The sequence below is a fragment of the Cydia splendana genome, chromosome 23 (assembly GCF_910591565.1).
Source record: "Cydia splendana chromosome 23, ilCydSple1.2, whole genome shotgun sequence".
NCBI classification, from domain to species: domain Eukaryota; kingdom Metazoa; phylum Arthropoda; class Insecta; order Lepidoptera; family Tortricidae; genus Cydia; species Cydia splendana.
Window position 1 is genome coordinate 1,369,857 of NC_085982.1, and position 12,880 is coordinate 1,382,736.

The 12,880-nt window shown below is 37.7% G+C and overlaps 1 protein-coding gene across 1 annotated transcript; it reads right to left on the bottom strand.

Annotated features, from left to right (window-relative positions):
- Positions 1–2,360: 2,360 nt before the first annotated feature.
- LOC134801707 (homeobox protein 2-like) lies at positions 2,361–12,854 on the bottom strand. The gene is made up of 5 exons (XM_063774305.1): positions 12,713–12,854; positions 9,557–9,710; positions 5,523–5,624; positions 4,093–4,173; positions 2,361–3,452 (listed from the first exon to the last, which is right to left on the bottom strand). The coding sequence occupies exons 1-5, from the start codon at positions 12,844–12,846 to the stop codon at positions 2,370–2,372; spliced, it is 1,554 nt and encodes a 517-aa protein (XP_063630375.1). The 5' UTR covers positions 12,847–12,854; the 3' UTR covers positions 2,361–2,369.
- Between the last annotated feature and the right edge of the window lie 26 nt (positions 12,855–12,880).

Below are 12,880 nucleotides of genomic sequence, written 5' to 3' on the forward strand. Positions count from 1 at the left end.
GTTACAAACTATTACAAACCCAGTAACCGTGGCCGAAACCGGCCAGGACAAGAGATGATGATGATTTATACGTAGAATTTTGACGTTTAAAATAACACTTGCACTGTGTACTATCAAAATCGTTGCAGACTTATCTTGGTCTGACTCTACTTTCATAATGCTACAAAACAAGCATAACATCGTTATACTACCATTATCACGGCTAGTTGATTATAAAACCTTTGTTGAAAAAACACACTGTCCCGCTACTACCGTCGTTGGCTCGCGGCCAGCAGACTCAGCAGTACACGAGATGCAGCAGTAGGGACGGGACATGCAAACTATCGATATCGATATTTACTTTGTTGGTAAAAATAAAAACACTGTCCCAGGAATACTAAAAAACCGGTCAAGTGCGAGTCGGACTCGCGTTCCAAGGGTTCCGTACGTGTGTATGTTTTTCAAAATTGTATAAGGGGGGGGGGGGGGGGGGGGGGGGTTGAACAGACAGACAGACGCACGAGTGATCCTATAAGGGTTCCGTTTTTTCCTCCTGACGTACGGACTAAAAAGCGACATCAGCAGTACACGAGATGCAGCAGTAGAGAGGGGACATGCTTCAAATCATCGAACGCAAATAGTGGCATATTGTGCTGTCACAGACGTGCGTGAATTTGTAGTCCGACGGCGCACATAACATCAAACATCAACATTTATTCAGCAAATAGGCCACAAGGGCACTTTTACACGTCAACATGGAATTTACAGCATCAGAAGTCGCTAAGCGGGCGAGGTGTTCAAAATGATCTTGACGTGACTTTATTGTTAAGAGAATAAGAGCGTGTCAAGACAATTTTGAACACTTCGCCCGCTTAGCAACTTCTGTTGCTGACTGTACTGCTGATCTAAGTTTAATGACATATTCAAATATATCTAACGGATCAAAAATGACCCTGTATTATTAAGTTATCGATACAGGGGCAGCTCTAAAGAATCGTAGGCAATAATCGACAGCCGCGTCTTATCTGAGATAGAGCTTCGTGCCTCACGACGTAACGGGGAGAACTTTACTAACTTTTTAGTATTAATATCTATAATATATCTTGAATTAAAAACTATTCAATTACAGCCATTTAAAAAATTTATCACCACTCAGTCTTGTAAAGGCTATTTCCTAAAAAATTATAAAGTTGCATTTTATCCACAAGAGGGATCATCCATTAATTACGTCACACGAATTTCTAGGTTTTTTGACCCCTCCCCCCCTCTTTGTCACACTTGGTCACATTTTGCAAATCCCTCCCCACCTGGGGTGACGTCACATTTTAGGCAATTTTGTTTTCAACGAAATCGGTAATAGTAACTCGGCATTATTTTTTTGAATGAAAAAATATTTTTGGTAAAAGAAATATTAGTAATTTTATAACACAAAACCAATTAGGAACGAAAATTACTTCCAAAAACTCATTATTTAACTGTACAGCGAATAAAAAAATATAAATTAATTTTCGGTTACTGATGAAGTTAAAGTGACATCACAATGTTTGTGACTACTAGTTTCCTCCTCCCCCTTGTCACAACATGTCACATTTTCTTGACTCCTCCCTCCCCCTAAACGTGTGACGTAATTAATGGATGACCCCAGAGCGGTAATCTGCAAATTATAGTTGTTTCCAGTCACATGTTGGCTGTTAGAATAAACTATTATAATGATGATTTTAATTGATTTAAAAGCGATCATTTGGGTTTGGTTTGCAATGTTTTATAGCTAATATTTGAATTGCGTTGGTGGTGAAAAATTATTCGTTTCAATTGGTAGTTTGTTTAACTCTCGTGTCTTGAAAGTTGAAACCCTCGCTCAAGATTCCACTTTTCTAACCACTATGCTCGTGGTTCCATTTTGGAATTTTTCGTTTACTCGGGTATCATATCAATACAGCGCGAGGAGTTAAACGACAACTTTACTTTGCCCCCTTGTAAAACAAATGCCATCAATATTTTACCTTTTGACACAGGTGGGTAAATGACAAAAATGTTTTCTTCATTCATTTTATTTTATCTCTTAACATAGTTATAATTTATTTACAGTATAAAATATAGACTTAGAAAATGGTAACTTATATTTTTTGATGACATTGTTTAATCATTTTTATTTGGTAATACTGAAAGCTTCAGTGGTAAAAACCATCAAGTATTTTTGTAAAAAACTAAGTATAAATACTTTTTAGTTAAAGGGTAACTTTCCATTTCTGACTGCAGCTGCACTACTAGTATACGAACGCGTCGGTGTTATTGTCAATTTCCATAGTAAAATAAATGGTAGTGCTGCTGTCGTTGGAAATGGACTGTCACCTTAACTCTTAACATAGGTACTTATTTCAAATGCTTAGTTACTTATAACTTAAATACCTATTAATCTTATCAATAAAAGTATTAGTCAAAACTGGTTTCGCTCCCGAAAAGTCAATATTCTTCTTCAAATTCACAAAAGAAGCAATCGTAGACGCTAGAAAGCCTTTAGGCGTTGTCACTACTGGACTCGCGTATTTTGGAACAGGAGTAACAGGTATAAAACTTGGACCTATACTACTCCTGATATTTGTGTAAAAATTAGGTTTCGTTGTACCTATTATTACTACTCTTTCAGTAGTTGCGTCGAAGTATGGACTAGGTGTTGTCGAAGGTACGCTAATTTCAATTGGTATTTTCGAGTATAAATACTCATTATTTGACGGTGATTTAAATGGCTTTTTTTGAATGAAAAGTGGTTTCAATTCTTCATATGAAGGTACAACTGTAGAGGCTGTGCTGTAAGTCTTTTTAGGTACAAATTTGGGATTTTTGGGTCCAGAAAAAGCAATGAATTTGCTTTTATGAGGATCGTAGTTGTTATACTTATCATCATATTCTAATGAATAATCATTACCGTAATACTCTTTAGATTGTGGATCATTATATTGATAATCCTCTTTAGATGCATGATTTTCTGTCACTGGTTTTGTATCTACCCTATAATTATTATCTATATCATTCACTCTTTTAACATTATTAACATCATAATGAGCGTTATAATCTACATTGTTAATATAATTATCAATATAATTCCTGTCGAAATCATTTTTACTATCATAATGTCTCTGATTGTTTGCATAATTATGTGTTTGATCTTGATTGTTATAATTTATATAATCACTATTTACAGTAGGTTTTTGATTGCTGACATAATCATGATTGGATTTATGATTGTTGTTATAATTTCTATAATCTATGTTTCCATGTTTTTCATCGTCGTATCTAACATCAGCGTTGTATCCGTTTTCATCAGCTGTGTATGAGACGATTTGCATGCGCCCGTCGGGGAGTCGAACCCGGTACTCCCCGTTGGTGGCCGAGCCGCTGCTGTGTTGTGAATGGGAGAAGTCATCGCCCGTTTTCTGATCTCGTACTATGTAGGAGAACGCGTAGTTTTGAGCCTGGAACCGATGAAATCATGATTTAATATAGAATTAGTTGATTAAGTGAAGAATTCCAGTTCCATACTAAATAGTAGGTACCTATATAGAAACTCCCTTGCGATTTAATTTGTTTCCCTTTAATTCCATGGTTTCGACACGTACCTCCTAGTTTATCGATAAGTATCGTTAAGTGTGAAAATAACGAATGATTTAAATTACTATATATCTTTTTACAAAAAATATGACAAAGATACGTCTAATTAAGATTGTGGTAGGAGATATTATTAAATGGGAGGAAATACTATGAATTCAGCCTAATATAAAAGGCTTTCCTATGTTTTATTGTGATACCTATAAAGTGTTATTTTTGAGCCTTTTACTACTGATGTAAAACTTTTTGTTATTTCTATTTGACAATTATATTGATTGCAAAACACTGGTCTTGGTCGTAACCCCTGAGCTTTATGGAACTTATATGTACAATATAACTATAAATACTTATCACGAGGAAACCTACATAAATCTGCAAATAAATTTAAAAGGTGCTTATATTAGCGCGGGCATTATAGCCGATAGGGTCCATACTTTCTTGACAGAGGAGATCTTTGCCCATCAGTAACAAAATAACTGTTACCAAAATGTAGAATTTGTCACTTACTTGATTATAATCATTATTGTCATCATCGTTCACGTTATTGCTTTCGTATTGTCTCGAGTAATCCGGCTCCTTGATCTGAAAATTATCATGTTTTTAACCGACTTAAGACAAGTGGAGGACCCGCGCGAAATTTCATACAAAAGTAGTCCTTATTTTCCTCTCTGGATATTAACATTTTTTAAAATATTTTGACACAATTGGTTGTATGTTGTATATCAACCACAGCTATACCGCTACGTTTGATTTTTTTCGCTCCTAATTTTTACAATTATCAAAACTTCGAAAAAGTCAAACGTAGGGGCATAGCTATAGTTATACATCAAATTATGCAAACATATTTTCACCTCAGCAGCTCGAACAAGGGTACTTTGCTTCTTAAAAACAGTGAGCAAAATGCGATTTTGCTCACTGAGTGAGACAAAATGACATTCAAGTGACCTTTATAGTCAAATGTCATTTCAACATGCGGGGTCTAATACAAGTTCGAAATACTTGGGTTCATTATCTCTGTCCTTTTCATACTTTTAGCAAAAAGAAACAGACAAAAAAAGTTAAAACGACATTCAACGGTATATTGACGGTTTATAATAGACCGCCGAAAAACTTCAGACCGCATCGTTCCAAACCACGTACGAGTATGAATTCTTAATAATTAATTAACAAAAATAAAGTTTAAGATTTGATAAAAACTGATAAAATACTATATTTTAGGTATTTTATTGTACAATTAAAATAATGAACTCAAAAAATACACAGATTATCACGCAAAATTAATTATTTTACTTTTAAGAATTTCTACCATAGTTGACAAAATAATAGTACGTATCCGCAATTCGGACCGTATCTTACAAAGTTTTTTTTTACAAAAAAAAGTTGTCGATTGAAGTGTCAGTTGCAAAAAGTATTGTAATATATAGGAGAGTCAGTTGAGGTTCGTTATTTCCATATTATTATTTTACTGAAATTTATTATTACGTTTTGTTTTTGTGTTCGATTGCGGTAATTTAGCTTAATTGTTTGTATATCTCAAGAAAACATGAGTGCAGGTATTATATTAAGTGATGAAGAAGGATTACATTTTTCAAGTTGTCTAATAGGTATGTTCTCACTGCTCAGGTGAAATTTTTTGTGTACTACACGAGATCAAAGTTATTTACATCTCATGCGCTTTTGAGGCCCTTACTACGCTCAAGATTCTAAATTAGATTCACTCGCTACGCTCGTGAATCTATTATAGAATCTTTCCCTTGCACAGCACTCAAAATAAGCACTCGAAGAAATATCAAACTTTGATCTCTTGTTGTACAAATAACTATTTCCATTATGTTAATATCCAACTGCAATGATAAACTCTGTAATTCCTTATGGGTCGAAGTGTATCCGTAAGGACCCCCGAATATTATAAGGTAAAATAAGATAAGATAAGATACCTTGTAATTACTGTGAGATGGTATTTTCTGTAGCTGCCGGAGATTCTTGTCGGCGTGGTCTGATATCGCCCTGTAGATGGGCGGCAGAGTAGGTTGCTCCTGCTGAAAATAAATAAAAATTGTTATCTTAATTTAGTTTAAAATTTTGCATTGTTGTTGTATCTAATAGATGAGACCAGAGCGCATCGTCTCCGCTGGCTTGGCCGCCTCAAAAGGATAGGTGAAGATCGGGCAGTTAAAACTACTTGGGTCCTTGGGTCGACCACCTGGACGCCGTCCTGTTGGTCATCCTAAATACCGTTGGGCAGATAGAGTGGAGGCAGATCTCCGTGAGCTCGGCGACGGCGAAAGCTGGCGGGATACCGCTCTAGACCGAGCAAAGTGGCGTGCTCGTGTGTCGGAGGCCAAGTGATATTATGGGTCATCGCGCCAGCCAAGTAGGTAAGTAAGTAAGTTGTTTTCTCTATTAAATGCAGTAAAGTCAATACGGTTAAAGTATACGTGAAACTTGCCTTCACATCCTCACACCTCAAATGTGAAACTCAAAACCATGTTATACCCGAAAGTTAAGGGTTAAGTTAAGGGAACTTGTGAGTTCATCCGAATGCATAGTTTTCTCTCCTGTGGGCAATATAGGCAGTATCATACTTTTCCAAACAAAAGGAGTACCTACCTTTTCATGTGGATAAGGGTTAAACAAGAAAATTAACCTTTATAGCTCTTAACTTTTAGGTAAGTCCACAGGAACGATTTGAACATGGTTTTGAGTTTGACCCAATTGGGCAGACGAATCGCAAGGTGGTAAGCGATCCGATTTTATTACGTATTAAAAATTTAAATACTTAGTATTTATACAGTATGTATCAGAACGAAAAGCAAAAAAAGAGACCTATTAATGTTTAGGTCATACTGAGCAACTTTTACAATGGGACCAACCCCGAAAACGCGGAAAAAAAATTGGATGTTTCATACATTTTGCTGGTCTGCTGTTGAAATTTCCTATTGAAGAGTCAATTTTTTTTCCGCGTTTTCGGGGTTGGTCTCATAGTAAAAGTTGCCTGTGACCTAAACATTAATGGGTCTCTTTCTTTGCCTTTCGTTCTGATACATACTGTATTTATGTCCATGTTCGCAACTACTTATATACCCAGATAAATAAACATATACATGTACATAAGCACAATATCTCACGTATCTTAGCCCGGTTCCCAGGCGCACAAAAACGTGTGTTTTACGGAACAATGCTTGTGATGTGGGCCGTTCATGGTGACTTGCTGCTTAGCAAGAGGCTGTGTCGGGCCATGAGACCAGCGGGAAGATTTGGGAAAGATGAAGATGGAAGACGCTTAGCTCGAGGAATTTCGAACACTGACCCGCCTGTCCTTATCTCTGTCGCACGTGCATAATTATATTGCTGTCCTGCTGGCACAGTGTCATTAGCCACTGCCAACATCAGACAGTTGACAGTCGACGTTGTGCTACGCGTCCTTTCTTTACTAGTTTTAAGTACCTAGAGCCAAATAATTGATTGAAGAAGAAATATGTAAACACTAAAATGTTGAAGTTTTGAAGTGTTTTGAAGTGTTGCCATGTTTTGTGATCTATGGATTGGCAACCTATGTTAACGCATAATGTACGGAGGTGTACATCGCCCGCTACATCAGCTGTAAAATGCCAAAAATTTGATTCATTATGACATATAGTATATAGTTATTGACAACCTGTGTTAACGTAATACGGAGGCGCACATCGCCACTGTATATGAGCTGTCAAATGCCAAAAAATATCCACTCAGTTTATACAGTCAACCAATTTGATTCCTTAATAATAAATTGATTCATTTTGATCCCAAATAAATCAATTTATTAATCTTCTACTAAGGGCAGTGCTTATTGAGTGATGTGTCATGTTAGTCATGTATCTAGAGTTGGACCAAGAAAACTCTGTAGCGATTTAGATAGCCCACGCAGTGCAAGTGTCATTTTAAACGTCAAACTTCTATGAAATTATGACGTATAAATAACACTTGCACTGCGTGGGCTATCAAAATCGCTGCAGACTTTTCTTGGTCTAACTCTAGTAGTCAAAGCATTGGCCTAGCAATCAAATTGGTTGACCGTAGACTATCCTCCGTGCTTCCGCTACTGTCCGCCTTGGTGGCCCCACCCAAGGAGCGTTTCGTCTGTTTTTTCTATCTGCTCAATGATTGATCGCCTCGCATTGTACGCACCTGCTTGTATTAACACCATTGTTTGTAATTACAAATGCTATCTTTGGATTGTCAAACGTCAACTTTTGAAAACCTGTGTTAGAGTCTGTGCGTATGAGTCATAGAATGTATTGGTTCCCTTATATTGCATGACTCTTCTCTTTACGCACAGACTCTACAGCATAATGTACGAAGGCGTATAGACCGACAAGAAATTGTAGAAATTAAAAAGTGGCAACATCGTATTGTCGTCCCGTTTTCTTAGATTGCTTTGAAAGTGAAGGAAGCGAAAGAAGTATGTCAGGATCGTAGCAAGTGGAAATCCGTGGTCTCTGCCAACCCTTCCGGGAAATATGCGTGATTATATGTATGTATGTACAATTTCTTGTCGGTCTATACATCGCTCTCCACACCAGCTGTCAGATGTAAAAAAAGTGTCCACTCAGTTTGCACACTATCCTTGGTGCTCCCGCTCCGCTCTACTCCCCGCCCCGCTGCCCTCTAAGTTTGTGGCCCCACCCAAGGAGCGTTTCGTGTGTTTTTTCCATCTGCTCAATGATTGATCGCCTCGCATTGTACGCACCTGCTTGTATTAACACCATTGTTTGTAATTACAAATGCTATCGATCAAGCGCTGAACGTTACATTTGTTGCGATTTCTTTGCGTATTAGGATTAGTTGGTTCAAACTCATTTGTCAAGTGAAATCCAGGGGCCGATTTAACTCGTCAATTTGACGGCTGTGACATGGCTATTACGTCTTCATTGGTCTTGACTAGTCTTAAGTTAAGAGTTACACGAACCCGCCGCCAATACGCCGCTCTCATACAATCGATGTTACGCTCTTATTTTAAAACGACATGCTTAAATTGGGCACAGGTACAAAACTAGTACCAGATATAGATAAGTTTATGTTTCGGTTTTCGCGGTAGGCCCCCATTCCAATTAAATAAATAAATAAATAAAAAAATAAAAAAATGTTTATTGCCAAAAAAACGAAATCTTACAGTATAAGTACAGTCGCCATCAGATATATCGGAGCGGCCAAGGTGTTCACAATATCGGAACACGCGCTCTAACGCCCTGACAATAGAGGCGTGTTCCGATATTTGTGAGCACCTTGGCCGCTCCGATATATCTGATGGCGACTGTACATTATAGCTTACAATAGACAATTATTAATACTAACAAGTTTTACAAGTGCAGGACAGCCTTTCTTTTGGTACATAGGCAATGGGCACCAGTCTCAGGTTTTGCTAGATTGGTGGTATTATCCAGCCCTGATTTTCAGCCTGATCCCTCTGGTCGGAAGGCGTTTGGCGCGACTGTGTGTGCGTGTGTGTGTGCGTGCGTGCGTGCGTGTGTGTGTGTGTGTGTATGTGTGTGTGTACCTAAAAGGTGTGACTGTTACAGGAGTGCTTGTGTGTATGCTATACATATACATAGATATCCAGTACAATTCAGCGAGGTAATGCTGCCAGCGTCTACGGCACCTTGCCGAGGGGTGATTTTTTATTGTAGTATAAATAAAATTGTATCGACTTCGCTAATATTTGCTATTGTTTGTAAGAAGTGTGTTTATACAATAAATGCGCTTGGTGTTGTTTAGTTAGAGACAGAAAAAAATTGTTACTAATTGAATGTTCATGTCCAATTACATGCCATTTGAGAATAACATATCGTTTTTAAATGAGAGCGTAACTTTCGGCCCGATTCGAACAATCCTTATAAGAAGTCACAGCGGTACGATACCGATCTGTCAGTGTCAAAGTGACGTTTGACTGTATGGCAGAGGCTAGGTATTAAAATGACTTTTCAGGTCTTACCTCGTAATCATATTGGTAGTGCACCCGGCTTTGCGCGGCCACGGAGTTGTTCAGCTCGCTTCTGGCTATGGACTCAGTGAGTGGCCGTGACGTCACGATCAAGGGGGGCCGCGGGGGTGGGGGGGCGTCGTTGGGGAAGACGACTGGGCCTTGTCTGTGGAAGAAATGTAGTTAGAAGTATGGAGCAATCTCCATGTATTTATCAAAAAGTGACCGTCAAAAATGTTTAAATAGGTGGCGCCACAATAAAAAAATAAAAATTTCGAATCATTGACTGCGCGCTTCACTCCGTCAATAACGGCTACAATCTTTAGCTACGGGCAGTTCCTATTGACAAAGTTTGTTGTGCAGTTGTTGTTAAGTCCCCATACAAAATTCCACTCCTTTAAGGGATGATTTCTGAGAAAAAAAACTATCCTATGACCTTCATCGGGACTCAAACAATCTCTATACCTACCAAAGAACCGTGTCCCGGATAGTATAGGTTCTGGGCCATGACGCGTCCCGAAGTAACTTATATGTCATTAAGTAGATAGTGCATAGCCTATATCGATAGAATATATCGTTTTTATGAGAGTATTTGGTGGGCATACCTTGTTAGCAAAAAAGTCTACTGCCTTAATAGGGCGGCAAAAACCCATTTCATTCGTAAAAATTTTGCCTGTAATTTATCTGTAAAATATTAAAACATTGTATTCGTGCTTTTCAAATGCCACATTCAAGTTTTTTTGAAACATTTTTAATGTTTGACTTTGGCCATAATTAAATCTAAATGGAAATCGTCACCGCCACGCGCAACAAATTATTATTCACAAAAAAAAATATGAGTGCCTATTTTAAAGTGATACTTTTTAGAATGAGGAATAAATGAGCTAAATTGTACAGTTTTTAATTTAGTACCAAATTGTCCTAAAAAAATACATATAATTTTCATTTATAGTGCAAAAATCAGTTTATTTGTATGAAAAGGTATAACGATTATTTTAAAACTGAATTCCTCGTCCCTAAATTATACAACACTGATATATAACTTGCCCTAGTTGCTAAGAACATGAAGAAATATAGCATAGATTGGACCTGGGGAGCCGACCATTTCCCCTCTTCCCTTTTTTTTGATACACGATACGATCTCGTTGATACCGGGGCAAATCAGCACATTATTTGGTAATAAGGATATGCAAGGCATCTAACACAACCAATAAAACCTCCATGAACAGAAATGGGAGACATATTTTATAAGATTTGACAGTATCCATGAAGAATCTTCAGATATATAAACGGCAATTAAGCCACCAGTATTGGGTTGCCTATAATCATATGCCCACTTCGATTAACAATGAAACTATTTTTCCGTGAATGTACTCGCAAACCCCTATCTGTTAGTATGCGATTCATTAATGGACGCACCATGGCCCAAACAGGGACACGGTTCTTTCATCTAAAGTGGTTCAGCGGTTTAAGCGTGAAGAGGTAACAGACAGACAGACTTCCTTTTATAATATTATATTCCTTTTATAATATTAGTATGGATATACCTAGTAGGGATGCTGTGTTCCTAGTAAACGGTAGGTTGGGTTAAGCCCTGGTTTAACTTAAACTATGCAGCCTTTGTCTAAGTTCGCCCGAGGCAAACTCAAGTTTACCACTATTGTGTTCTGTTATGCGTTTAACTGTGGCAATTTGGACTTTATTGACATCTCAAAGGAGGCTATTGCATTTATTGCAGAATATGAAATGTGACGAATACGGGGAACCTTTGTTTGAACATCGCACCAGGCGGGACTGGTGCGCTGTTCAAAATCCCATACAAAAATAGACATAACGCAAACATGAACGCACGTCACGCTATCGAATTAAATTTACACCAGGGGTTCTGTTATTTATAATTGTAGTAAATTAACGAAAGACAAAAAAACAGCAAATAGTTATTTGTTTTACAAGGGGGCGATGTTGTTGTTGAACTCAATCAAATTATAGAGTAATTCGCCAGTCGGCCACCGGCCAATAACTGGCCACTCTAAAACTAAAAATGAATTCTATTCACTTATAAACATAACTCATTTTAGTATAAAGTTTCAATAACTGGCCAGCCTTTAATAACTAGCCACCTTATAGGTACTAAAATTATTTCTGTTTATAGGTGGATACAATAAATTTTTAGTTTACGGTGGCCAGTTACTAACAGGTGGCCAGTTACTGGTGAATTACCCTACATAGTGAAAAAAAGTTCTAACGTAACTGCAACTTTTTTGACCGTAAAATTTAAAGCTTGAAATATATTACTTAAAAATCATTACATCCCCATTCTACAGACATACAAAGTATTATTATATACCCGTGACGCAAAGATATAACAATAATACTTGCGGGCTCAGCACAGTTCCATTTTTATCGACTATCACTATGCGCGTCCCTTTCGCACTTACATACTTGTTAGAACGTGACAGGCATGGTGACAAGGGATAAAAACGCGACCGTGCTAAGCCGCTTGGTCTACAGGCAAAAAAGAGTAGAAATTAAAAAGTGGCAGCACTGTAGTGTGGTCCCGTTTTCTTTAAATTGGTTTGAAAGGGACGACACTACAGTGTTGCCACTTTTTAATTTCTACTCTTTTTTGCCAAGCTGTAAGATCGCCATTTTGAACCGATTAAATTAGATTTTACGCTGTCACTGACATTAACCTCCTTTTCGCAGTCGGATGTAACAGTTTGCATCTTAAATTATTCGCAGTTATCGTTAGGGTAATACTTGTGATATGGTCATTTAGAATAAAAATGTTTTGTCTGTTTTGTACGGTTTTTAGGGTTCCGTAACCAAAGGGTAAAAACAGGACCATATTACTAAGACTCCATTGTTCGTCTGTCCGTCTGTCTGTCACTAGACGGTTGACATTTCACAGATGATGTATTTTGTTGCCGCTATAACAACAAATACTGAAAGCAGAATAAAATAAATATTTAAGTGGGGTTCCCGTACAACAAACGTGATTTTTTCTGCGTATTGGTACGGAACCCTTCGTGCGCGAGTCCGACTCGCACTTGGCCGGTTTTCTTTTTTCATTTCTCTTGCTTTGAAAGTGGGTCATTGTTGTTCTAAGAAGTGTGCAGAAATTATACGTTTCTGCACTAGAGCATTTTACTCCCAGTACGTACTTACTTGGTAGGCTTGACCTCTTTCAGGTACTGTTCAAAAGGGTGATAATTGAAGTGTCTGGGTCCAAGCAGGCTGGACGGCGTGGAGACCTCCGCACCTACTCTCGACAGTAGGGCGAGGAGGAGAAGACGGGACATATTCTGAAAAAAAAAAAGTTTATTTTTTAACTAA

What these genes read in the sequence shown, in the direction of transcription:
- LOC134801707 (XM_063774305.1), bottom strand. Translation starts at nt 12,846, where the DNA reads ATGTCCCGTCTTCTCCTCCTCGCCCTACTGTCGAGAGTAGGTGCGGAG. An exon ending in AAAGAGGTCAAGCCTACCAA is followed by an intron (nt 9,711 to 12,712) that starts GTAAGTACGTAC and finishes TTTCTTCCACAG; the next exon opens with ACAAGGCCCAGTCGTCTTCC. An exon ending in ACAATAATGATTATAATCAA is followed by an intron (nt 3,453 to 4,092) that starts GTAAGTGACAAA and finishes CATCGGTTCCAG; the next exon opens with GCTCAAAACTACGCGTTCTC.